Source organism: Crocodylus porosus, unplaced genomic scaffold (assembly GCF_001723895.1).
Source record: "Crocodylus porosus isolate Cpor-Errol unplaced genomic scaffold, CroPor_comp1, whole genome shotgun sequence".
Lineage (NCBI taxonomy): Eukaryota > Metazoa > Chordata > Crocodylia > Crocodylidae > Crocodylus > Crocodylus porosus.
In genome coordinates this window covers 17,706,248-17,733,018 of record NW_017728943.1, presented here as the reverse complement: position 1 = coordinate 17,733,018, position 26,771 = coordinate 17,706,248, and the positions used below count along the sequence as shown (strand labels likewise).

The following is a 26,771-nucleotide window of genomic DNA, read 5'->3' as shown; positions in this document are numbered from 1 at the left end:
TGCTGGGATCCTGTGACCCCAGCTGACTTCCTGCCCTTTGGGCAGGGGGCTGGACTCGATCTCCTGAGGTCCCTTCCAGCCCTGATGTCTATGAAATCTATGAAACACCTGAGGAGTGAAGAACACTCTGAAAGCCATTATGTCAACTGACTCCCTCATCTGACTGAACAGTAACACCACAGGTGCTGCACTGTAAAGCAGGAGTCAAACTGCAGTGTTTCCAACCCGAGACAAAATCAGCTTCGCTGCTTCATACATGCACCACAATTTCGGGGGGGGGGGGGGTGATTTATGAGGAAAATGCATGGATTTTATGTGAGGAAATACAGTACTTGATTCTCTAGGTCCATGGTTCTCAACCTTTTTCAGACTTAAAGTACCCTCTACACATTTCACGCATTTTTTGGCTACAGAAAAATAATACGGCAATTCTCCTGTTGCAAAGAACTCAGAAAGACTACAACGGGCAAGAATCCTATTTGAAATCTCTGGGTTTAACTTGTGGATCAAGTATGCACACTTAGCAATGCCAACATTGCTTAGCACCCCACAATTGCCTTAAAAGGATGTTAAGGCACCCCAGGGTGCTGCAGCACCCTGATTGAAAATCACTGATCCAGGTACACTTTTGAACCATTCCAGGCAAATTTAAACTGGCTTCACAGGCTAGTACACCTGTCCACTTTAGGGTTAGACCACATTCAAACCATTCTAGTGTTCTGTGTATCATGTCCTAAGGAAACTGTTCTAGCATCTTGCTAGTCCTGTTTATTTTTCCTGTGAGCTCATCATCATATTTTCCATGATAAACAACCAGGATTACAGTGCTGGGGAAGGGGTAACACAGACAGCTCATGAATTAACTCAGGCTAGCAATGCATATTCCTTCTGATTGTCTGCAAGTGAGATATGATGGCTGTGCACACAGGAAGTGGAAGGAGTACTGTGTGCCCTGTGCAAAGCAGCTGAAACCCAAGTGTTCAGTCACTCACGTTCAATCCGTATCTCCATCTCCCTTCTGTCCCGGATGAGTTGCTTATGCTGTTCCCGGGCCTTCTTGTAGAGTTCCCTCTGATCTGTCTTCTCATGCTGCAGGACCATGATCCTCTGCTGAAGATATTCTAGGGACTGGTTGGTAAATACCAAAGCCTGGCAGAAGTCACTGGGTAACTCCCCATTTACTAAATACTCCACCTGCCAGAAAGAGCCAAAGGCAAGGCTGTTTATTACACTGTGCTGTGAATTCAAAGGACCCATCTGGCTGGCAGACAAGTAGTTATGCATACCATCACATAAGGACTGGCTGTATTTTTTAAGCACAGTTGTCTGAGAATGGGCCAGAGGAAGACAATTCCCAATGTGGTGGCCACGAGCATTGACAAAAACAGCTGAATGGACTCATATCTCTGAGGCTGCCTCCATCCTCCTCTAGTGACTGGAACAGAGGGAAGGAAATGCCTTATACCTAAGTGACTCTGCTTTTAGGCAGTCTGGTGTCTTCAGAACTATAAGACCAATCTTGGCACCTTTCTGATTTTTAATGAGGAAAATGGAGATGCCAGGGTGTGCTGGACCTGCCCCAGAGGTGACTAGGCTAGAGCAGTGGTGTTGTCAAGGACTGCCCTGATTTTCAACAGCCTCTGAATCAACCTCAGAACAAGGCAAACTAAAGGACCCACCTAGAGAACCAACACCACTGTATCAAGTTTGCCTCCCCATTTTTGAGTCATCAGATCCCATTAAGGCAACATGTGTGTAAATTAACCTATTGTGACCCATCCAGAGGTCCTTATCTGGACAAAGCTTCCAATAGACATAATGAGAACTTTGCCCAAAATCCAGGATCAAGACCACAGAAGAGTTTTGGGTGTATATCTGCAGCACACGAGCCACATGGTCACTGCCTAGCCTTGCTACTCCTTCTCTGGCACAGGCATAAGGGGCAAACAATAAGCACCTGAAATCCCAGGTCAGTCCAGGGCACCTAACTCCATGGAAAATAATTGTAAGCCAGAAATCTTGGGTCTGTAAGACTGATAATACTACTGGCTCTGTATTGGACCGTCCCTGGCTGGAACCTTCTTGCTGCTTCTAAGCCAGAGGTAATAAACAGTAGCGCACTCCTGTGTCACCTGATGTAGCTTCAGAGGCACTACTACATGCAGCTCATTCACCCTCTGCTGCTTCTCCCGCTGATAGGCTTCCAGGGCTCCCTCGGCGGTGTCAAGGCTGGCCTCTACCACTTTCACCTGCAGGAAGCCAAGCCATGGACAAATGTGAAAATTTTGTAATCTACAATTTAATCAGCCATTGTGGCCATGGCCATAGAAGGACACTCTGGGATGGGCTTAGATGTGTGGTCTTGGGCCCCTGGTTTTGGAAGGGGTTGGGTTCTGCATGGGAGTGGTGGCAACTGTTGCTCAATTGGAAGGGAATGCAGTGAGGAAGGGCCACATTAGTTGGTTCTGTCTTGTCATCTGTAGAGCCCATCCCTGCCCAGCAAAAGGATCATCAGTTTTTTAAACTGAGCTTCCATGCAGAATGTGTCTCTGCAAGGATGACCCGTTATTACCAAATAAGCTCTGTTGCTATACATATTGAAGGACAACTGCTTCATGCAATAATTAGAGCAGGCTCTCACTTCCGCTACCCCGCATAATCCACAAGGCCGCAGGAGCAAGGAGCTGAAGTCTGATTGTATCTACACATCAGCAACAGGATTGTGTCACTGTGTTCTGCTCGGAAATGTTTATTGATTCTGTCTGAGAAGGCAAGAGCCTGGCTAGGCTGGCAGAACCCAGGGTGAATTTGTGGTGTCGGCAGTTAGGAAAGGCTTAAAAAAAAACCACTTGTAAACTGAGTACGTTTGCTGGAAGTTACAGGAAATTTGGAGCTTCAACATAGAAACACCCAGCACAGAAAGAACATGGGATTTCAGAGCAAGTTAAAATTGGAAGATGAGAGCACAAAAACAACCATTTAGAGATAATTAAACTTTGGTTGGGGGGTTATTTTGTTTTTTAAAAAAGAACATTGCAACCAGGCTGAGGTTTATTGAATGATTACCACAGCAAGTGCAGTGGACATATCTAAAGAGAAGATTTTTCTGAAGTTCATTTGCTCTTACTGCAAAGGATGTATGTACACACAAGGACACAAATTTCACTCTCCAAAACCTTACTCTTGAAATGGCTATGGCATAAGGCAAATGATGCAGCAGCCTAAGAACCTGAATTCTCAGAGTGGATCCAGTGACTTCAATGGCGCTATGCTGGTTTTCTCCAGTGAAGAATCTACCTTTATATCTTTACGCTGGGACCAAACACAGGAAGATGCACAGGGTAATACATTTTCAGATGCATCATGCAGTCAAATTACAAAACAGAGATCACAGCAAAAAACCAATATTTTTCCTCTCTCTAGTGATCCATTACATCCCTGAGTGCACAACACATGCTCCATACAGGGCTGGCTTCACCAGTTGCTAGCAGCATGAAATGCTGCAACTCTAGCAACACACAACAATGCCACATACTACTTCAGAGCAGGACAAAAAGACCATTGTGCCAAACTGTTAGGAAAGGGGGTATTTCTGTGAGCAGAATACCATTACTTTCCTTGCAGTTTTGCCTGGGCTTTCTTGGGTTTAGCATCTAGAAATATTGTTGTAGTAATCATCCAGTAAACTTCAGCTTTCTCAAAGTTAGCCTAAGCTGAGCCCCAAGATACTGCAGCTTGACAAAGTAGTAGCCAACCTAGCCTGGGTATGTCTATGCTATACTGCAGTCTTCAACATAAATACTGCCTGTGAGAGGTGAAGCCCTTGGGTTTCAATCCCAACAAAAAGATGCCAATTCCAGGAACATGGTATTCCCACCTGCCCACACCTGGCTGTGGTGTGCTGGGAGACTGGGAAATTATGCTACCTTTTTAGCCAAAGCATCATATTCTTTTCTGAGGTTATCAATAACTTTTTTCTCTTCTGCTAAGGCCTCCTCAATGTCCAATCGCTTCTCACGGAGCTGAAGAGTGTTTTCAAAGAGCGCTTCATCACAATCTGAGAAGGAAGGGCAAGGTTCAGATTAAACCAGTGGGATGGCTTTGGCCTAGTTTGGATTTTGTTACAATTATAAACTGAGCTGGTAGCTCCCCACCAGGATGAAGGTTAGGCTGCCCAGCACTTTCCATTACAAGACCTCATTTTCAATTGCTTATACATTTGCCAAACATGAACTACTTAGGTTGAAATCTTTTTTATGTTTGTTTCAGACTGGGTTTCTTTCAATCTCAACTGAAACAGTGCAGCGGTTTTCAAAAATGAGGACAGAACAAAATAAGGTGTTTTGCCAGTACTGAAAGTCAAACGCTCCCGAGTTAGGAAATACTGAAAATAAGGTTTCCTGAGCAACCTTACTTCAGGAGACAACTATGAATTACCAGAACGCATACTAATTTTCCCACAGGGCCCCTCCCTTATCCAGTGCACAGATCAGACCTGCTCATGGGATGAATTATAGCTGTGTGGAGGCTGTGTTGTGGGAGGAAAAAATATGGATACTAATACCTCCATCAAAGTCACAAAATAGTGATAAAAATATGCCTAGGCAACCTGCTTATCAAGTCTAACAAACTAGCCTAAAAAACCCCAACCTTAGCAAAGGGTCATAAAAACATATCGGCCTGAGCTCAGAAATGCACAAATAATTTTACTCACCGAAAATACGAAATTCTCAACTTTCTGAAAAGGGAGGTAGGAGTTTGCAGAAATGCTGTATAGACCAATTTATTTGAAAATAAATCCCTCAATCTTTGCTGCCAAATCTAAGAAACAGCCAGCAATACTTCCTCAAACCATGAGGTGGTAGGAAAGTGCTTAATTTACCCACCAAATTCAGAGCCATCCAGGATTTCCCCAGTTTGGAGAAATACAATCCTAGCAAACAAGCCTATTCTTTGGGTTTCCATGGTGAGAGTATACATTACATGTTCCAGCGCCAGTCATGGAAATTCTGTCCCCTTGAGGAATCACCCTTGATATTGTGAGTTTTTCCTTCACATGTAATAATTAATTCTTAATAACTAGCCTTTTACTTTTTCCAGGGTTTTAAATAATTCCAGTTCATGAATTATTACACCACCCTTTAGCAACAGGTATTACTGCCTCCATTTTACAGGGGAAAATGAGCTACAGGGACAAAACAAACTTCTGTCCCCCTCCTCAAACTCGGTAATACACTGCCCTGCAAGTAGTAGTCCCATGTATGTCATTGAAGTTACTTAAGGAGCAAAGTGCTACTCAAGAACTTAAATGGGGGGAAACTCTGGTTCATAAAAATTACATTAGACTACTGAAAAATCCTATTTTTCAGTGTAAATTTACAGTGTTTGCTCACAAACTAAAGGAGAGTAACAGCTCACTTACTTTTTGGGCAAACAGAGTCATCAAAGACTTCGTCTTCAGATCCCGAATCTTCTTCATCACTCTCAAAGCTGGACTCGTCATCACTCTCTTCCTCACTTTCCTCTTCTTCATCTAGGAGAGGAAGGTAAAAGTGTTGGTACATACCAAAAACAGGTTTTAATATGTGCCAGGTCCATTGGCTGTACTGCAGGCCAACAGAGCCCTAAGGAGCAACAGCATAGTAGTGAATACATCCCCAGTCATCCCAATGTTTTAAGGGTGATTATCTTGTTAAGTCCCTTCCACTAATTCACTGAATACACAGGTCAAAGACGTGGAAGAAGGATCACTCACTCCAGGAACATGCACAGCGAAATAACGCTTTTCTTCCTTTTCTGTATTCCCTTCCTCAAGTATCTCCCCACTTTCTCTGTATGTAATGCAATATATTAGCTATTCTGAATTGAACAATTTGGAGTCAGTCAGCACATAGGTTTAACATTCTCCTGAGGAAACCAACAAACAGAAAAGATGTGTCCAGGTAGTAAAAGATGAATTGTGTGTTGTAATTGCCAAAATTTGCTGTTTATTTATATAGTACATAACCTCCTTGGAATCAAATGCCAAATCAGAGAACAAATACCGAACAAATATTTCAGACCAAAACACTGCCTAATCTTAAGCACTTTAAAACTAACACAGCAAGCAAAACCTGACAAATGAATGTGAATCTTTTAATAATAAATGTTGTCACATGAGTGACATTATTAGAATGATTCTTACAGTGACTAGCCTATAATTATAGGTGGGGGGATGGTCCCATAGTAATCAAAAAAGATTGAAGGAAAATGTTATGCACATAGACACCAGACTAACAGCTATCCACACCTCTTATGTGATATCAGCAGCAGCTCTACAAAACTTTGTCCCTTGTTCCCACCCAACATTAATGTCTCTCAACACCGACCTACAGGAACTGCCTTTCAAGAGTCTGTTAACACTACAAATACTGTCAAATCAGGGGCCTGGGTTATAATGCCATTATTTCCCAAGGTGATTACAATACATTGGCCACATCTACCCAAGATGCTTACTGCACAGTAATAATGAGCTACTGCACAGTCAGCATCACAAAAAAGCCATTTGGTGACACTACTACGCAGTAACTCTAGTTACAGCACAGCCATTTAGTATTTGTTTATATAATTATTAAATGACTGCACAGTAAGGACTACACAGTCGGTGTCTTGTGTAGATGCAGCCACTTTGGTCCTGTAGAACAAATGGGATCTGCCCAGGTGATTTTTTTTTAACTAACTCAAGCAATGTATATGTCCAATGTTTCAGTGAATAGCAGTGGCTTCCATACTTCAAACATAATATATAGACCTAAAGAAATGGTATTTCTAACCTGCTTCTCCTTCTGTTTCCTTCTTCTTAACACGCCTGATCTTCTTTTTCAGGACCTTAGTAAGGAAGCTGGCAAAGTTGTTGTTTTCTCCAAGGGATGCTTGGAAGGTGGCATAGAGGGCTTTCTCACGTTCCTGAAGTTTTGCAATCTCACTTTTTTTTTCTTCCATCTGTGCAAGGTAGTTGTTTAATTTCCACTAAAAAAAATCAAAATCCAATCCTTAGGCTGAGAGAAGACTATTAGAACACTAGCCTTTTAAACTGCTGGTCCACTTCTGGTTAGCCAGTAATGGACTTGCAATGGGCACAGGGTCTGAATGAATGCCCAGCTCTCTGCCAGTAGTTCCCTGTGTAGTACCAAGCAAGTTGTTTTCCATCTCTTTGGTTCAGGTTCATCGTAGGTAAAATGAGGATAATCACACCTGCCCCCCTTTGCAAAGTGTTTGAGATCTTCAGAGGAAACCCCTATACGAGTTCTTGTTTTGTTATGATTTAACCATTTCAGTGACTGAATTATCAAACTGTATGGATACATAAAGAAGAAACAGTTGTCAAAAATCTGTCATTAATCTTTACCTTGATCTGACAAAAGCCAGGGTAGATGGTAGTTTTACAAAGAGCTTAGATTATGGATTTACATGGGATGGTTTGGATAGGGATGATCCTGCCTCAGGCAGGGGGTCGGACTAGATGACCTCTGGAGGTCCCTTTCAGCCCGACGTTTCTAAGATTCTATTTTGATAGTGGTCACCCACAGCAGAACCACGGTAGGATAACAGCCTTTCATTTCGCACTTCCTATAATCTATTACATACAACCTGAGGGACAAAATGGATTCTCTATTTAGGCTTAAAATGACTGTCTCTGCATGATAATTTAGGGCATTTTCTTTTCTTGGTATGCGGTACTAAGGCATTGGCTTGGTGCACAGAGAAGCAAAGGGATCCACCCTCTTTTTTGTAGCATATTTGTTTCCAGCCCCATCAAAAGATAAATCAGCTGCTCTAGCCTACATACTTGCATGCCCTCTTCCTCACTGATAAGACTGTTGACACGCTCCTGAAGAATGTCCTCATGTTTCTCAAAGTTCTTGAGGAGAAGCAGCTCCTCAAACCACGTGATGTGCCGTAGGTCAGCACACTTCATCTGCATGTCCAACTTTAGCTTCTGATGCCTCAGGAGGCGGAGCTCAGCATCAAAGGTGACCATCAACTCATTGATCTGGAGCATGGGGAAGGGCAAAATTGAGCAGGCAGATATCAGGAAATGACGCTATGCAAGGCAACAGGAGCAGAAAAGCAAATCAAGAATTTGCCAACAGCATTTATGATGATTTACTTGGGTACTTAGGACAACAAAATTAAAATTAACTACAGAGAATGTTTTGGTATCACTGCAGAAGGAGCACATAAATCATCAGAAATGCCACAGATGCTTTTCACTGCTCAAACCACCCTCCACCCTCAAAATTATTCAAGTGAAGTGTTTCCCTCCCTATAGTGTTCTAGCCTGACCTGAAGAATGTCTTGCCTCCTGCAGCAGTAAATTCATGCTACTGACCCCTGCCTTCTAAATCATCTTGCAGAATATCTGCCAATGTCTTCCTTGGGCAAGTACACTTACTAACACCTTTCAATGGCAGGCTAACCAAACAGTATTTTTAGAGACCAGTTAATACTCACTGGGCATGTCTATACATGCTATTAATTCAAAGTAGGCTGACTGTGCAGTAAGCCTACTGAGAAGCATATCTACACGTGATCCCTCTTGGGAGCAGATTTGCTCCCTGTGGGAGCAGCCTGGTACAGGGCTACTCCCACCCTGCTCTGCCCCCCTGCAGCAGCCAGGGGGAGCTTCAGGCTCCCCCTGGATGCTAGCCCTGGTGCTGGCAAAGTGCATGGGGCTGGTCCCCAAGCACCCAGGGCCAGGACAGAGCTGTCTCTTGGCCCCATACACATTGGGAGGGGTCCTGATAGGCACGGAGCAAGAGAGCTGCTGCTGCAGAACTCTCCTACACTATGCACATGGGGACAAGCCCTGTGCCCAGCAGGGTTTCCCTGTGCAGCCTGGAGCTGGCTGGGACCTGCCCCTTCCCTGCAGTTGTTTCCCAATCCTGTGTCTCAGTCGGGCAATCTGGACAGGGGGCCTGAGAAACAGCTGTATGGGAGAGGGACTCTTCCCAGCACCTGGCCCAATCATTCAAACAGGGCACTGGGCTGGGAAACAGCTATGGAGGAGGGGCAAGTCCCAGCCCCCTGCCCTGATTCACTGGTGGGCAGCTTGCAGTGAGTCCCCTGGTGGGCGGGGATTGCTCACCCAGCCAGGGGCTTACTGCTGGCTGCCCTACCGGTAGCTCCCTACTCCCATGGGGAGCCAGGATTCCCACAGTGCTGAGACAGGGAGCACAGAGGGATCCAGTCCCTGCACTGATCTGCTCCTGTCTCCATTCATTTAGTACCTGTATTTACAGATACAAGATAATTGTGCAGTATACTAATTTACTGTGCAATGTTTTATTAGCATGGTTACTTAGTGACACTTTTCTGCACACTAGATTAGTCTTGTGTGGACACACCCGCATTGGTCTTCTAATGCTCTTTCAGCAGTATAATGCATCAGCTCCACAGTTCGCTCCAAGCAGGGTCTCCTGAACTTCCAAAAGACTTCCAAAAAGTGAAAGAGTTGCTATTACAGCACTGGGACAGATGGGAAGAAAGCTCTGTGAACTGGTTTTGTTTTGGGGATTAGAGTGGTCAGTCACTTTTAATCTCCTACCCGTTTGATCAAGGTCTCCTGTAGGTAAATGTTTTTGATCCTTTCTTTCTTGAGAGTGTCCTGGTCCATCTCTGTTGGTTCTGCCTTTTCAATCTCAAAAACCCTTGGCTGCACTGAAACAACTGAAGATGCTGTTCTCATTGATCTCACACTTGAAGTCCGTGCAGAGATATCCATTTCCTTTAGAGAAGGAGAACGAAAAAAACTTGTACGGAAGAGACCAAATGAGGAAGACTCTCCCACCTGCTCTGAAAGCCTAGTTTTTTGGTCCTGCTCATGTTTGAACTTCTGGAGGATTTCATTGTCATACTGGAACTTTTTTTCTGGAATCTCCTCTGGGTGTAACTGAGGTATTGGGGGAACAGGGAGTTGTTCAGATGGGTCCAGGGCAGACTGTATGGATTTCAGTTCTTGCACTAGACAGTTGATCTCTTCAATAATGGCCACCTTGAGGTCCCGCAGGGAGATGATCCATTTGTTCATGTTCAATTTCTTCTCATGGATCTGGAGAGAGAAGGAAAAGCAATTTTAGCATGACTTCCCAATGATACTTCTGCTGTGTAAATTCTTTCCCGACTCAGGTAAGCAATCAAGTGCACAGTCAGCATCTCTGATTCAGTTAGTTTATAAGACATATGTCTACTCTGCCTTCTAACTTGCCCAGTGCAGAAGGGTTTAAATGCTTAAGAAGGCAAAGGAAGGGAAGATCTTTACTTCCCTTTACTGTTCCTTCAATGTGGCACCTCTGCATATTCACATTTGGGAGATCAGGGCCTCCTACTTTTGAGCTGATGGATTTCTCTAGCCAGCAGCATCTGTTAGGACCATTAGCCCACCCTCTCCCTCATCCAGAATTCCAAGGATAGAAATATATGACAGGGCCCCTAAACAGCCAGCAGTTCCTTCCCTAATTTGGGAATTTTCCCTCACTTCAGACACTTAGGTGAAGTGGGCAGAGTATGGCTATGATGAGGTGGCACTCTCAAACAATGATGGCTAAGAGCGAGTCACCTCTTTTCCTTCTTCAAATGAATTCCACATACTCTGAGATTAGCAAGAAGCATTACCCTTTAAGGCAGTGGACATCAGTTCTAGATGGCAAGCCAAAGGAGTACTAGGAGGGAGTGTTTGCAGATTACTTCAGTACCATTTAATTTATCTAAACAAATTCCTGGAGACTCTTAACTAGCATCGTAAGAAGAAACTGAAAAGGAGAGTGTCGAGGACACCGTGTGGAATCTATGCTCTGTGCACTTTTGTTGGGTAAAAGGAGTTGAAAGGTGGAGGGATCTGCCCCGTCCCCCCCCCTCCATTATATACCCTCATAATCCACTGATATAGTGAGGAAAATGAGTGATCACAAAAGAAACTTCTCACTACAAATTTTCCAGAGTTCAAGTGCCAGAAGGAAGCAATCCTTCTTGTGGAATGTGCTGAGCCCACTGAAAAAAACAATATCCTCTTGGTGAGACTGTAACAAGGATCAGCCCCAAAGGTAGCCATTATGCTCCATGGTGGCCTTGTAATTCCTGCTCTGATCCAGCTTCCTGGGTCCCCTTCCTTTTCCCTCTCCTGCCACATATAGATGTAATGAGATGCTTGGTGAAAAGGGAGGCTGCCCATGGGTCCCAGATGAAGTCATTGTTTGTTCTGCGGCTAGCTGGTCCCTCTCAGAACCACTGGTCCCAATCCTTCCCCTTACATGCTACATGGGTCAACTTGGCACATCCATGCCAGCCCCCACCCCCAGGGTACCTTTCACCTTAAGGGCTATTTGTGGCCTCTCATCTCCTCTGCAGTCACATCCACACCTCATAGGTGTTACCATGTATTCACTTTCCCTTGTAGGGGCCTCAGGCTTCCCAGCCTCAGCCCCTTTTCTCTCACTGGGCCCTTTCTGCCTAGACCGGCTGTGCTGGACCTGGCTTCTAGGTTCCAGCCCTGCCTCACCTACTCCAATTTCTTCTCCATCCTGGTTAGGGCACTGGGGTCCTGGCCCTGTCTCCACCCAATTTGTGTTACAGTTATGTCTTCCTCATTTTCACTATGCCGTAACCCCTCTCCTGGCCGCCGCCTGCTCACACTTTGAACCCAGCTTCTGGCAGGGCTCAGGGCAGTCATGTGCCTCTCAGGAACTGCTGGGATCTCCACCTCCCCTCTTGTTCCAACCCAAAACATCAGTATGAATCAAAACATTAAAGCAAACAACCGCTTTAACATAAACCTTCCTTCTGGGCAAACAAAACATCAGGAAAACAAAACTACCACTTTAAAAGGAAATCTCTCCTCCCCTCATCAGAGCAGCCCTGGCCCCTGGGAGCAGCCCTTCCCTTCCTGGGAGCTATTCTCCCTGCCTCAGTGTAGCCAAACTGATTTCTTTGGCTTTGACACTGAGCTTATAAACTTCCCAATCCCTTCTAGTCAGGTAGCTCCTCAGCCATCCACAGGGGTTACTAATCAAAGCCTGATAATTATCTCTTGGAACAGCTTGCAACCACTGCTCTGGCCACCTTAACAGTGCCGATTGCCCACGCAGAGCTCTGCCCTACTGTCCTATTACAAAGCAGGTGGCACTGCAATAGGTACCCAGTCTCTGGCCTCTGGATGTCTATTTCCCTGTAGCCTGTCCATAATAGTCCCCCTTCCACCTGGGGACAACACTGTTGCTGCCTCTGCCTTCAAATAACAAAAACATTGAGTGTTTCTGTAACTGGGAACATGAGAAGGGGTTTTTTTGGTTAGTTCACTTAATTTCTGGGGAAAATGTCTCAGCCACTGGATGGTACTGTTCTCTGAAGCATGAAGAATATCTGGTGTTTCCATCAACATGCTAGAAAAGATAAATTCCCATGCTTACAGTATCTGCTTAGTTAATGGTTTGCAGCTAAAGCTGACTGTGCACGGTCTGTTCTCAGCAGTTCCTACCCCACCTCCATTCCCTCTCAAGCCTTTTTTGTAGTGGCTGGTTTTCTATACTTTGCTTTCCAAAACAGGTACAATCACAGCCCCAGGGAATCTGTTCCCATACCACCACTTCTAGCGAGGCAAGCTGCATCTTCTTCTTCTCTGCATTCATGCGCATGTGCTCAGGGATCTTATAGTTAGTGGCTGTCTTCAGTTTGAAATCCCCCATGTTTTCCTGAGCCATCTTGATCTCCTGAATATCCTTGGGGTTCTCATAATTATCACTGGGTTTGCTCTTCAATCTGTTGAGTGCCAAAAACAAGCAGAATGTCTTAGATTGCCTAAGATTCCCAGGTTATCCAGTCCAAAATTCCTGCCTTGTGCAATAGGGCTTGATATTTGATCTAGGAGTCAGCAGTGGGTTAAACAATGTTTAGAAAAATATTAATTCTTCAGAAGACTCTGTCTACATGTTTAATTTACCTATCACCCTCAGGTACTTGGGGAAAAATATCTCCTTCCGTATCAAAGGAAAGACAAATGTGTCTAAAAAGAGGTGGATTTTTAAAATTAAATAGCTCTCCCAGGATCTAGACTGAACCCTGGATGTAGCGGGCAGCCAGCTACAGCACTGCTAAGTAGATAGCACACTGTGAACCTGATTCAAGTTAGCAAAGGACTTGAAGAAGAAGGGGTGCACCAAGCATCTGCAATATGTCCCAAAATCAAAGCCCAGGGGAAGGGAATCATGAGATTCTGACTCAGCTAATGAGCATGGACGTGATCCTGATGTTCTCAGGGAAAAGCTTGGTGAAGTTCTACTTGGCTGCAGTATGCAGTATTGGGTCTAAACCTACAGGTCTAAGAAGAGTCAGAGCCTCACTGACTTCATGAGCTTGCACGCTCAAAGCCCTGTTTTTTCATTTCTACCCCTAATGTCAGTTCACCCTCCAAACTGGTATTACTTAACAAGATGAGACACAGCAGCCACTATTAATATTCTAAGGCTAATACAAGAATCAAAAAACTTTGTGGCCCATTACTGATATTTGGAGCTGATCAGAATGATTTATTCCACCTCAGAATAATGTGGAATTATGTAAATGTAAAACTTTACAGGGGCACAGACACTGGGATAGCTTGGAAAGAGATGGTCTTGCCTTGAGCAAGGGGTTGGACTGGATGGCCTCTCGGGGTCCTTAGTTTTTAAAGATACTATGATTAGATTAGACCAGTAATTCTCAACCAGGATGCCAGGGCACCCTGAGGTGCTGTGAAATCCTTTGAAGAGTGCCACTGAGGTTTGAGATCAGCAGATAAGATCAAGCTCAGGCTCTGCTCTGACTGGCCACTCTCCCACCCCAACTGTGTCTCCCCTTTCAAACAAGGTAAGCACTGTAATAAATAAATTATTTTTTACAGTGGGGTGCAGCCATGAACCTCTAAACATTATGGAGGGTGTCATGTGTCTAACAAGGGATACCTTTTCTAAAAAGTTTGAGAACCACTGGATTAGACAGATGAGCCAACTAGGATTATTTCAGATCATGATACAGAGCACCCATGAAAAAGACTGCAGCTTCTGATTCATGACTCACAGTTCTTCCCATTCGTTCTTTCTCTGCATGATCTTAGCTTTGGCTTTATCAGCTTTCTCAACCATTTTTCTGATTTTCTCAAGTTGGTTTTCAAGTAAATGGGCTGCTGCAGTTTGCGACTGTGTCTTCTTCTTCAACTTTTCAACCTCCATCTCCTCCTCAGTAACTCCAGCAACTGGAACTGAGATAAGAGAGAGGATATATAGATGTTAAGAAATTATATATGATAAACAAGCCAGTCACAACTATTGTAAACCATACTGGTCTGTCCAACTGAGTGATCTTTACTGCAGAGTAGACTAATTAGTTGCAGAGTAAAGTATCTCCATCTACACATGCGTCAGTATTAGGCTGCAGTAAACTAATTTACACCACAGTAAAATAGTACTGTTGGGGACAGTACTGTGTTATGCTGAGGTAATTTACTGCAATTAAATGCACATGTAGACATTGACCATAGATTCAGGTATAAATTGTGCCTGGTCAGCCCAGGCAGCCAGAGGCAGACTCCTTCCTGCTACCTAGCCAGATGACTTCACACTTTCGTCACTCTTGTGCCCCAGCCACCCTTCCACCACCCAATGCTGCCACCTGAAGCCTGGGGCTGACCCCCCCACTCTCTCCCCCAGTCCCTTGCTAGCCTGGGCCTTCTCCACCCCAGCTTAAATTGCTGCTGTCCTAGGCACATGTGTAGATGCTCTGCTTGGGAGTAGTTTACTCTGGCTCAGACTGCTCCTGAATGTATTGCTTTGCATCACTTGCACACATAGATGCACCTAGCTAGTATAAATTTGTGGAGTTTAAATGAAGTCAGTCTCCTTAACTGATGTCATATTACCAATAAAAAAGGAGGCAACACAAGCTTATTTTCCCCTTTGAGTTAATGGAATTTTGTGGATATCAACCAGAATGTGAAAAAACATTTAGTAATAAAGGGTGCTGGAAAACCTGTTGACTGAGAAAATGAAGTGATGACTAAAAAAACATAGCGATACCATGTGATTGCATTTGACCACTGGGTTTCTGCATTTGGAGATGAGGTATTACAGGTACTGAAGTATTGCTATACGAAGAAATAAACCCAGTGAAAATAAGGATGGAAAGGACATAATGTAAGCATGTTTAGGTTTTTGCGCATGCCTTACTTGTCTCTTTCAGGGTTTCTCTTCTTTGTTCTACTTCTTTTCCTTTCCAATCATATTTGGTTACTCTCTTTTTCCCTGCCTGACCTTGTTTTTTAACCTTGTAATATTTCTCAGAAATTGCCAGAAGCCTGTATGTGGAGACTTGATGATTACTTCCCATAGCATGAACAACCACAGTATCAAATTCTAATGTATCCCGAAATCTGAGGAAACAAAATGGAGATAACGTTATTTACTGTCCGAGATATGCAGAAGCAAGTTATCAAATATTCTTCACTTAGCCCATGTAGCTATCCAAAATGACCTAAACAATTCATTACACTAACTATTACTATTACACAGCCATCATATCTGAGCATACAAACCAGTAAGTAACAGCACTATGCCTGTGACATTCATCAAATCTAGGGATAGAGCCACTTAAGGGATATATCAGCCACTATAGTTTGTATACCATGCTTATCACACTAGTTCTGACCATCCACCTTCCAATAATTAAGAAACATGACTTAAGCAACATGCCATTCAGATCTAATGTGTTTGTTCTATCATCCTCTCCCTAGGGGAAGAAATGTATGCCTTGTTTCAGGAGGTAGGTTTAGTTTGTTTTTAAAATAACCATACCTTGTTCCTATGTGTTTAAGATAGAGCAGGTATGTTAAAGAAGTGCAGACTGAATGAGGACAAATTTTGACAGACATTAATTGGACTGTGTCAACAACACCTCATCCTTTATGATTTCCAAAGCACCACAGGTTAGCCCTCAAAGTTTCTCCAGCTCTTCTAGACTTCTTAGCCATCACCATTCAGGGAAACTGAAGCAGAGCACTCTTTCACAGCATAGTTGTGCTGCCACAGAAAGGGACAGCTTAATCAACAGTCAGGTAATTTTCTTGCTTTGCATTCCTTGTTTTTTTCTTTTTCCCCACCAAGAATCCAAAACAGGCAGTCATACAGGAAGGTCACAAAAATGACATGTATAAATTTTGGTTCTATAAACAAAAATAAAGTTGCAGTCTCATTTCTCAAGACAGATGAAACTGAAAGATCTAATGATGAAGGAAGGTAACAGAGAACTAGTACTTACCGACTTTGCAATTTCTGCAATCCAATCTGATGCTTCTCCTGTTCCCAAGCCAGTTCTTTCTGCACCTGCTGGATGCGTTGTGCTGTCTGCCTATTCATCTCCTCACAGATCCTGTGGTCCATTTCAAATTGCTGCAAACAAGTGAGACACACCGTTTCATGGTATCCCAACCACTGAGCTATGGCACCCACAATTCTCAGAAATGTTTTTGTCCAGGTGCAGGAGTTGCCTGCACATTAGCATAAATATTCACCCCAGAGTGCAGAATCATGTTCTTTGAAAACACTTCTCTCATGACACACAGCATTAGCTGTGAGTTGCGGCTCCTGGTATATAGGGCCTAGGTATATAAGTACTTAAGGGACTAGACCCAACCCACATGGGCTGTGCATCAGTGACCTTGTAATGCTCTGGAGTAGGATGAGGGGAGAAAAGGTTGGCTAAAGTTGTAACACGCTGGATGCTGTTCCTTTTAAAAATGGGAGTCTAGTCTAAGGATAAATGACCTGTATGAAAACAGACGTACCTCTCTGAGTAGCTGCATGTGTTTTGGCAGCTCCATATTCTTCTGAAGCAAATGAAGAAACTCCTGCTTGAGGGCAGCTAGCTTTTGCCTCTTCTCATTCTTTTTGTCCTCTGCGGCCTTCATTATCTGATCATATTCCTTTTTCTTCTTGGCATTCTCAATACTGGAAATGCAGGACAAAGGAAATGGCACTGTCTCAGTGGTGGAAGCAAAGAGACATCAGCAGGCATTAGCCCAGCACCGATCACATGCAGCAATTGATAAAAGTTCCCTAAGGTGCTCCACTTTGGAACACCTTCATCTGATCCCTCATTAGGATGAGGGTTAATTTATCACACAATCAGCCACTTTTAAAGCACTCTGCAGCTATGCACACGTGTCACAGCACAGCTATAGATCACTTTCAGGGGGCCAATTGCATGACAAATGTCACTTCTGTCAGCGCCCAGAGTTACCAGCACATGGAAAAGTCTCCTATCTTCATCACAGTCTATCCCACCTGTAGGCACTGGGATCCTCAATATCTTCGGCAGCTTTCTCCTTTTCCAGTTCTCTCTGTGGATCAAAAATATTATTTGTTCTTTTAAAAAAAAAGCAGCAACACTCAGCAGCTGACAAGGGTGTTCAAATGGTCAGGGAGAATGCCAAACTGATGTTTGTGGAACTAAATGAGACTTTCATGATGAACACCACAACCACCAAACATCAGGTTCAAATGTTCCTTTCAACCTAAAAGATGAGACCAATATTACCACTGAAAACAGTGGCACCAAACTGAACTGTAATACAGCATGATTAAAATTCTGTGGATTTCCATTACAGCCCTCAGAAAAAAAAATGTCAGATCTTTGTGCTTCTCAGTCTGCAAATGCACAAGGTGATATTCTTAGTTTACTTAAGTGGGGGTGTCAAATATACAGCCCATGGGCCATATCTGGCTAGTGAAGCCATGTTGTCTGGCCCATGGGACTCCCAGAGGGGCTGAGCATTTGATGGTGATGCCTGCCACTGAAATCCTGGGTACAAAGCCCCACTGGGAATGGTTGTCAGCAGTTGGAAATGAGCTATGGATGCATTAACCCCTATGGTCATCACTGCTGCTTACTCCACCACCATCTCTGGCTCTGACAAATGAGGGGCCCTGCACTCTGGATCCAGCCCACAAGGAGGGGCAGTCTAGCATCCCTGAGCTATAGGATTCCTGAGCCTTAACATCAAGAACAGAAGGAGCATTACCAGATATTTTCCCTGGATTCAAATTTGCAAATTTTGTATGAAAACTTCAAATTTTGTCATAAATGACACATGATGCAAAAGGTTTAGGCACAGCATTATTCAGCATAGAGAACTGTACAATGTTGAAGGACCTGGACTTGATTTGGAGAATAAGTTGTAAGCCTCCCCACATGAACAACACGGTAAAGAAGAGTTTTGAAAGGTTTTCATTTAGTCACTTACTCTTGGAGATGGAACTTTGGCTCTTAGCTCTTTTTGAATGTCCTCTGGGGACAAGATAGTAAAAGTAAAGATGTTGCCATCTGCTCCACAGGTAACAAGAAACCGGTCATCATAACTAGAATAGATCCCCTGGATTTGGCCATAATCATTGTCATGTATGTTGAAGGACCAGTATCTGTCCACGGTATCCACCGAGAGTTCTTTATCCTGGAGAGGGTAAACCCGCACTGCTCCATCCTTCATCCCACAGAACATCAACAGCTTGCTGATACTGCAAAGTGAACATAGGCTAGACAATTTAAGGTGCTGACCTAAAACAATTAATGCTATAACAATGAAGGTTAAATGGAGAGGTGCTAGGCAGGTGACTGACAAGCTAAGTGGCTGTCCAAGGGTACCCTTGCACTCCCTGAACACCATGAACTGTGTTTTTCACTGACCCATGCAGGATTGGTTCAGAAGATCACTTGGGGTGGACCAGGGGAAGGCTTCCAGGGAAACTGGGCTTATATGGTTCCAGCGGACACAATACATTGTGCAGTGGGAGCAGATTGATTGTAGGCATTATTTCACCCCATTGGGCAAATTAGCAGCTAAAGTATTGCTGTGCAGCTGTCTCAAACCCTGGTTCATTAAGAACAGATCATGCTAGGCCTTATGCAGTACATAATGTGGGGAGGTGGCACGTAGTTCTCCCCTCCACTTCTGCGATTCACATAATAGCCAGGCAATGTGCTAGGCCGGGGTGCTCAACCTCCAGGCCGTGGGCTAGATCTGGCCTGTGATACCAGTCCAGCCCATGGGACTCCCCATGAGGTCTAGAAATGTGGCAGCAGTGGAGAGGTGGCACCACTCCCTTGTAGCCAGATCTCAGGACCCTGGGGAGCCCTGGACCCTGCACGCTGGATCCAGCACTCAATCCCAGAATACAGGGTCCAGTGGGGGTGATGAGGGCTTAATCCTAGAGTGGAAAGCTGGGAGGAAGCAGCGCCAGGCTCCTGGAACCCAATCCTGGCACACAAGGAGTGGTGCCTGGCCCCCAGGACCCAATCCTGGCATTTGGGGGGTGGGAGGAGGTGATATGAATCTATGACATTGCCTCCCCAAGACCCAAACCTGATGTGTAGGAGTTAAGAAGGGGTGATACTGGGTCCCTGGGACCCAATCCCAGCATGCAGAGCATGGGAGGGTGTGGTGCCAGGCCCCTGGGGCCCAATCCCAGTGTGCAGGGGGTGGGAGAGGATGGCGGTGGGCCCTAGGGCCCAATCCAGCCTGAAGACAGGCACCATGCCAATCACCTGGCCCAGAGGACCAAAAGGTAGAGCACCACTGTGCTAGACTGTATATAGCTTGTTCTCTTGGTACTCTGCTGTCTTGGTACTCTGCTGTCTTGGATAATGGGGCTGAGAAACTGAAAGAAGCTGAGGTCTTGAGTGCTATCAAGGACTAGTGCCAAAGAGATACAATAGGCTGGACCCATGTATCAAGGGTAACAGTAAACTCCCAGTGCTTCACTCGAAGAGCTAGGATGAAGACTGCCCACGTAGCAAGGGTAACAGCAAATTCCCAGTGCTTCACTTGAAGGGCTAGGATGCAGACTGACCCAATGGCTGCCTATGGCTTTTAAGCTTAATTGTGCCATTAGTTCTCAAATTTTTTCACCTTGAACAGTGCTTGAAGAAAACAAACAGTATATTCTGCACTGCTATATTCCCAAATCATGGCTGTCAGGAATCCCAACTCTGATAAATAATTAGCACAAGCTAGCAATGAACAGCACAAAACTCATCTTGAACTCTTGCAAATGGATATTGTCTACACTATGAGGAAAGAAGCAATATGCCATGGTTTCTCCAAAGCTCAGTATATTGGGCTTTAGTGCAAAATGACCGCTCATAGTGAATATGCTGTTTTACCAGAAAGAGATCCTTTGGATGGGGTTATCATCTGTGTACTCCATAGGAACCACTTCAAAGGGTTCATCTTGCCTATTCTCAGGGTCTTCCTGTTGATCATTTGAGGAGAATGAACAATGGTAAAGGAACCCAGAGTCATAGCCACCCTGAAGAAAACAAGAGCCATAAGGAAGTGGTGTTATTGTCTCCATGTTTTACACATTTTCACACATTAAAAGAGAGCAATTAATTACCAAGGAGAGCCAGAATTTCCCTGGTGCTGAATAAAACCCACAGAGGATGGGGCTGGGCTCCTCTGGGGTATAGAGGGGTGGCAGCGGCTCCTCTTTTTCAGGCTCTTCTTCTGGCTCTTCTTCTACCTCCTTTCCCATCTCCTCTTGTTTCTTTATCCACTCAAGCCTTGCTTTCTCCTTCTCCTGTTTCTTTTTCTCTCTACGCTCTATCTCCTCTTCTCTCTATTACAGAAAAGCATAGACACAAAACAATATGAAACCAGTGCACCCCACAAGTCACTGATTGACGGGCTCTCATGATGAAAAAGTTAGAAACTAGCAAATTAGAGTAATATTTTCCCCTGCAACTGAACAAATATAATCCATACATCACTTGAGGCTGCAGTGGGAATCCCCTTAATTTCTTCCTCCTCTTATATTTGTTTCAAGGGGCTTGTGAAACAGCAATCACTCTTCACTGGAGCCCATCTATATGCAGCCTCCTCCAAGCAAATTAAATCCTGTATTAGCCAGAGAGGTGGCTTGACCGGGATAAGAGGTTCTCTTCAATTCGGTGACGGGGTGCCCCACTTCCACAGTGCTTCATCTAGACCCTGTCCTCTGTTTGCCCAAGAGGACAAAAGACCAAAATGAAGACTTACACCAAGGGTTGACAACCTTTTCCTCACCATGGGCCATTCTTTGCAAATGGGCTGGCACTATGGGCTGCCCATCCCCTGCTTTTCCCCAGCTGTTCCTGTTCTGGGCAGGGGGGCTGATCTCTTCCTTTTCCTCTGCAAACTGGGGCTGGATCCAATCTCTTTGCGAGCCATGTCCAGCCTGTGGGCTGTAGGTTGCCAACCTTTGACTTCCACCCACATGGCAGTGCACAGTTTGTACTCAATCATTTGAGGTGAGAAGAAAGCAGCTGTAATGACCTTCCTTGTTCTGAATACTGAAATGAAGACTGCTGTCCTCAGCAAGATAGATACAAACATTAATATATTTTCATTACAGCTTAGCACAAATATAATCCTAAAAGGGCTTTTTTCCCAGAAAAAAAATATTAGCCATATAAGAAACCAAAGAATTTTCTCCCTTCTGAGTATTCAGTTTCTCCTGATTATGATGAGTGCTGAGGTTCTGCCTAATCTTTAATAATAAGGCAGCATTCAAAATATCAAAAGTAGTCTACATGGAAAGGACTGACAAGAGGGGTCAAGAAGTGTTAATCACTCAAGAGGTAGCTCTAGGCTGGTGGACCAAACACCTTGTCTAAGGATCAGGTAATTGGAGGTCACTTTTTAAGATAATCACTGGCCTAAATCTGAGCTTCATAAAATTCACCACTGGTGAACATGGACAGAATTCTCATGATATCAAAGGAACTTCTGCAAATCCATAAAATGTATTTCTAGAACATAATAAAAAGCATCAGAAAAATATAACTGGTGAAAAATAATGGGTTTTCATATTTGGTTAAAATGGGACCAAACAGATGTTTATGAAACACTCTGAAAGAATTTCCTTTCAGGACAAGAGCATAGAGAAGCAAGCTCTCAAGAATTTTTTTCTGAAATATATATAAATAGATATATACATAGATATTTTAAAACAGATGTGCCGTGTTATTGTAATTCTTCTATCACTAGTGTAAGCTTCTAATATGCTCTATGGCATTTCTCAATGGGACATGTTTTGATTCCAGTGAATTAATGACAACATACAATTGTCAAGTGATGAAGCAAAGCTGTAAGTGGACTAGACCTAGTTGTCCTTTATGAAAAGATTAGCTAACCCCCTATGTTTAGCACTCCATAAAACAACTTGAGCCTGAGTGGTTTTGCACTCTGAAGACATTGATAGTTGGGGGCTAAGAGTGTAATTCCCCATAGGAGTGTCCTTTACCTTGATCCGGGATTTAATGCTGCAGAAGTGAAAATACCGTCTGGGCAGGTCTTTGATCTGATAGGTGGATACTGTGTCCTGTTCCCCAAGCATGGGACCAAGGACCTCAAGAGCAAAGCCGTTCTCGCAGAGCACGAGCAGCATGCTCTGTGCCTGTACAACAGCATATAAAAAACAAGCATGAGACAAGGGAACTAGGAAATGGGAGAAAATAAAGCTAAAGACCAGAAGGTGCTAAGCCTTAGAGTTAAACCAGTCAATGTTTGTTTTAATTGCATGCTTCCTTAATCAAACATACCTCTGCTAGAAATCAAGTAATTTTTTTATACAACATATTGCTGGCAAAGCTAATTGCTAATTGATGTAGACCCAGTGATGTAGATGTAGACCTGTCCAACTGCATGGATCATAGACCCTGGAGTCCTGCCCAGTGCTCACCATGTGAGCAGCCCAGCTTTCTCCATCCCAACTTCCCTCCTATACAGGCAACATGAGCAGCCCAGCTCTTCCCCTGTGCATATCTCAAACACAGGATGGGCAGCTGGGACTGCAGGCTACAAATACAACACAAGCAGCCAGGGTCTTCTGGCTGCTTATGCAGCATGAGCAACTTGGCCTCCTTCTTGCCAGCCTAATTCCTCTTTTGCCATACGAGCAGCATGGCTCTCCCCCTTGCTGTACATGCAGTGACCTCCCAGTAACCCACTCCAGGAGCAGGGACAGGAACCAGAGGTCAGAGGAGGAAGGAGAAGTCTGGAGACCCCAACTGCTCCAACAGCAGGAGCAAAGTGGGGTTAGGTGGCTGGGCGCCTCATCTTAACCCCTCAGACTGCCCTGCTATAGACAATACAAATATACTTCTAGAATGGTTTAGGTTGGGAGTGGAGCAATGATATTTTGCAAGTCTTCTCTTTTGTAAGAGATGAGACTGAACCAGAAGCTCAGATCCAGGGTTTGGGTTGGATAAGCACTTGAAAATTCAGAGGCTCTCTCTGTCCTCTGCAAATCTCTTTTGTCTTTAAAATTAGGCTAGAAATCTTGCAAAACACACTTCTGTTTTAACTTCTAGTCTAACACAGTCTAGCATTCGTTTGAATGTATATGTTCATATGACTGTCAAATACGAAAAGTTGCTAGTATATCTAAAGTCATTTTCACTGTTTCTCTATCCCTAAAACAAAATAAATGATAAGCTATACTTTAATTCGCATGATTTTAAGCCAGAGATTTTTTATGCACTGTTGTTTAGTTTACAATATGGGGATGCTGCCTCTTTAATAATGGAGATGGAGCCCTCTGGTACAGATACAGCTCTGTTGATTAAAGCTTTTCTGCTGTGAAAGTTACCCCAGTTCCCTCAAACAACAGAAGCTCTGCCAGCAGAAGTCTAGAGACTGCATAGGATACAGAGTCTGTTTAACAGCACCTTTCATCCCAAAGCAGCATGAAGCTAAGAGTTCTCTCCATTATCTGCACTACATTGCTGAGATGATGATTCTTGATCCCTGAAATCAGCAGTTCCCAAGCTTATTCACAGATCACCAGTGTTCTGCAGAGTAAGCTCAGTCCCTCTTTCCCAATTAAGTTTCACGATAAGATGGATTGTGAGAAATTCTGAAGGTTGACAGCAATCCATTGGTTCATATAATTTGATAACCACTGCTTAAAATAACAATACAGGATCTGTCATATTTATAGGCATTGAAATGTTCCCAAAATAAGATCCAAGCACTACTCACATGAGATGGTGGAGACCACTGTAATGCCTGCACAGGCCCAGGAACATCAATGAACCCAATTGGCTCGTATTTGTCTTCAACAGTGAAAAAGAAGACTGTTTTGTCTTTACTCTGAGAAAAAAAAGAAAGATATCACAAATTCTTTAGAGAATCAACAAATCTTTCATCAACTTACATGCTTGAAATCCTCGATGGCTGCAAATATCTTTCAAGACAGTGAAAGAGCACAACAGAATTGTTTTAATACTATGAATTCCTATTTGAAATCTCCAGGTTTATCTTGTGAATATCTTTATAAACCTAACAGTGTTAACATTGCGTGGCACCCCATGGCACCACTGAAAGAATCACAAGGCACCCCAGGGTATCGTGGCATCCTGGCTGAGAATCACTGAGCTAAGCCATAGGGAGAGATCACCAGGGGAGAATCTTTATGGTAATTGGATAGTTCAGGTAAGAGGCACTAATATATTACCTTAAAACATTTTTGATCTTTTTGGCTTAATAAAACCAATCCTTTGAACACTTCAGACCTACCCCTGTGGCAAGTACTTCCCCATTTCGTTCATAGGCCAAGGCTGTAACTACAGTGGTGTGAGGCTTGAAAGCTTGTTTCAGCCGCATCTCTGCCTTCTTTATGTTCATTCGTCCTGCAATGATGGTGAGTCCTTGGGGATCATAGATTTCAATAATGCGAACAACGCCATCTTCAAACCCAACAGCAATGAGACCTCCTTTAGGATTTACCTGGGAGTAGACAGAGGAAAAAGGATAGATACTAGATTGAGAAGAAAAGGGCAGTGAAATCTGCAACTTCAGACAAAAGATAAGCAGCTCTATGACATGCTGTTCTGGAATTAACATAGAACCTGTTTTATAGATCACGCCACATTTCTATTGTCTGAGCATATACAAACTGTTGCTATACAGGGAAAATGTTTTAAAATTAATTATAAAGGCCTATCAGTATTAGGGGAATGTTACTTGGTACTAGGAAGGTGTGCAATTACTATTAGGACAGCAGGAATTGGAAAAATTAGAAGGAACATGCTTGGAGTTCACGGGACAATTACTTTAGATACACCAGTGACTTTTGGTACATTTATTGAGGAGGAGAGTGAAATCCAAAGGGAGTGCTACCCCTACGTTCAGTCTAATGAGGAACAGTTGTCACATTATTTTGAACAAGACAGGTTTTTAAGATGATACTGATGACGAGTTAAAACAATATTATCAGGAAGGAAAAAGGCAAGGATAACTATACTTAAATGGCAGCTTTTTCATGAAGAGCTAGCATCTTCTAATGCTATAGCAAACCTTGGGTAAGGTCTCATTGTGAATGCCACATCGAGAATACAGCCATAAGAGGATCATTCAAATTAGTTTAGTTACAAATCCTCTCCTTTTACAAATACTATCCTCAGTGGTGATGCATAAGGGGTGCACAGCAGTGCCCATGCACCCCCTGAGAGGCCTGGTGCACCCCCTCACAGCCAGCACTCCCTGCTTAGGTGATGGGTAGTGGGGCAGGCGGGAGTGCCAGTGCCCCCCCTGTGAGCACTGGCTGCAGAGTGGGGGCACCAGGAGAAGCACCACTGGCACTTCCGGGTGCCCCGCTCGATCAGCTGTGGGGGGAACCACCCCCGGTTGGCGAGATCAGCTGTGGGGGACTCCCCGGTTGGCACGACTGGCTGTGGAGTTGCTGACTGGCCGGTGGGGGATAGGTACCCCCCCCGACACAGGAGGCACTAATCACCCATGACTATCCTGCTGCAGAGTAAATTAGTTCACTCCAGCCTAGTAGGGGTGCATGTGTAGATGCGCAACATTTACTGTGCAACAAATTAGTCAACTGCACAGTTGGACTAATTCCAGATGTAGACACGTCTACACCTCATGTAGACATGTCCACACACTGCAATAAATCCCAGCACAATTTCTCTAAGAAGCATGGCACAAAGAACTTGCTTTTCTACATGTTTGCAAGTTCCCAGTTGAAAGGTTATCATCATAAAATAACCTCACTCAAAGCAATTCATGAAGCCCAAGGTGGGCTGGTAGTTTCTTTAAAGCCATGAGTAATGTACATTTGTGATTTCTGAATCCACATGAACATGCTGCAGTAGGGTAAACTTACCACACGAGGGGCCCAAGTAAGTGCTGTTCCTCCCTGTTTAAATTTAATCTCAGTCAAGAGACAATTGCTGATGAAATCATAGATACGCACTGAGCCTGTGTAGGACAATTAAGGAAGGAAGTAGAAAGGGGACAAGTTATTGTAGACATTTTTGAAAGATGACTTATTTTAAGATTGGAGGGGAAAATTCTGAGGCATACTAATGAAAACCTGGAAAGAAAGTCTACATCTACATTAGGTGATTAATGCATGAGACAGCAGGGGCCCAGGGGCCCCCAGATGCCTGGGTTTCCCCCCCACCATGCCTGGGATTCCTTAGAAGTGGCAGGTTTCCCCTTGCAGGCAGGCAGCAGTCCAACCTGCAAAGGGTCCTGATTGAGGCTTGGGGCATGGCCAGGAGCACACCTAGGCAGCACTCTGCAGGTAAGTCTAATGCAGGGAAGGGGCATGGCAGGGGCAGAACACAGCCCCCATGGGGATAGAGGAAGTGGGGCTGGGATGAAGGTAGGGGGACCTGGAGCCAGGAGTGAGATACAGACAAGAGCGGCTCATGCA

At 44.1% G+C, this 26,771-nt stretch overlaps 1 protein-coding gene across 2 annotated transcripts in view; it reads right to left on the bottom strand.

Annotated features, from left to right (window-relative positions):
• The window catches only part of CFAP44 (cilia and flagella associated protein 44), a 60,556-nt gene that overhangs the window by 5,211 nt on the left and 28,574 nt on the right, over positions 1 to 26,771 (bottom strand). For both annotated transcript variants that reach the window (XM_019548805.1, XM_019548806.1), the window contains exons 13-32: positions 26,217 to 26,311; positions 24,617 to 24,826; positions 24,080 to 24,190; positions 22,341 to 22,493; positions 20,454 to 20,675; positions 20,221 to 20,366; positions 18,305 to 18,575; positions 17,346 to 17,401; positions 16,847 to 17,009; positions 16,321 to 16,451; positions 15,234 to 15,436; positions 14,089 to 14,269; positions 12,615 to 12,792; positions 9,587 to 10,090; positions 7,829 to 8,032; positions 6,813 to 7,008; positions 5,423 to 5,533; positions 3,927 to 4,057; positions 2,133 to 2,249; positions 993 to 1,194 (exon numbers count right to left, since the gene is read on the bottom strand). In XM_019548805.1, coding sequence (XP_019404350.1) covers positions 993 to 1,194; positions 2,133 to 2,249; positions 3,927 to 4,057; positions 5,423 to 5,533; positions 6,813 to 7,008; positions 7,829 to 8,032; positions 9,587 to 10,090; positions 12,615 to 12,792; positions 14,089 to 14,269; positions 15,234 to 15,436; positions 16,321 to 16,451; positions 16,847 to 17,009; positions 17,346 to 17,401; positions 18,305 to 18,575; positions 20,221 to 20,366; positions 20,454 to 20,675; positions 22,341 to 22,493; positions 24,080 to 24,190; positions 24,617 to 24,826; positions 26,217 to 26,311 — 3,585 coding nt within the window. The remainder of the gene's footprint in view (positions 1 to 992; positions 1,195 to 2,132; positions 2,250 to 3,926; positions 4,058 to 5,422; positions 5,534 to 6,812; positions 7,009 to 7,828; positions 8,033 to 9,586; positions 10,091 to 12,614; positions 12,793 to 14,088; positions 14,270 to 15,233; positions 15,437 to 16,320; positions 16,452 to 16,846; positions 17,010 to 17,345; positions 17,402 to 18,304; positions 18,576 to 20,220; positions 20,367 to 20,453; positions 20,676 to 22,340; positions 22,494 to 24,079; positions 24,191 to 24,616; positions 24,827 to 26,216; positions 26,312 to 26,771) is intronic.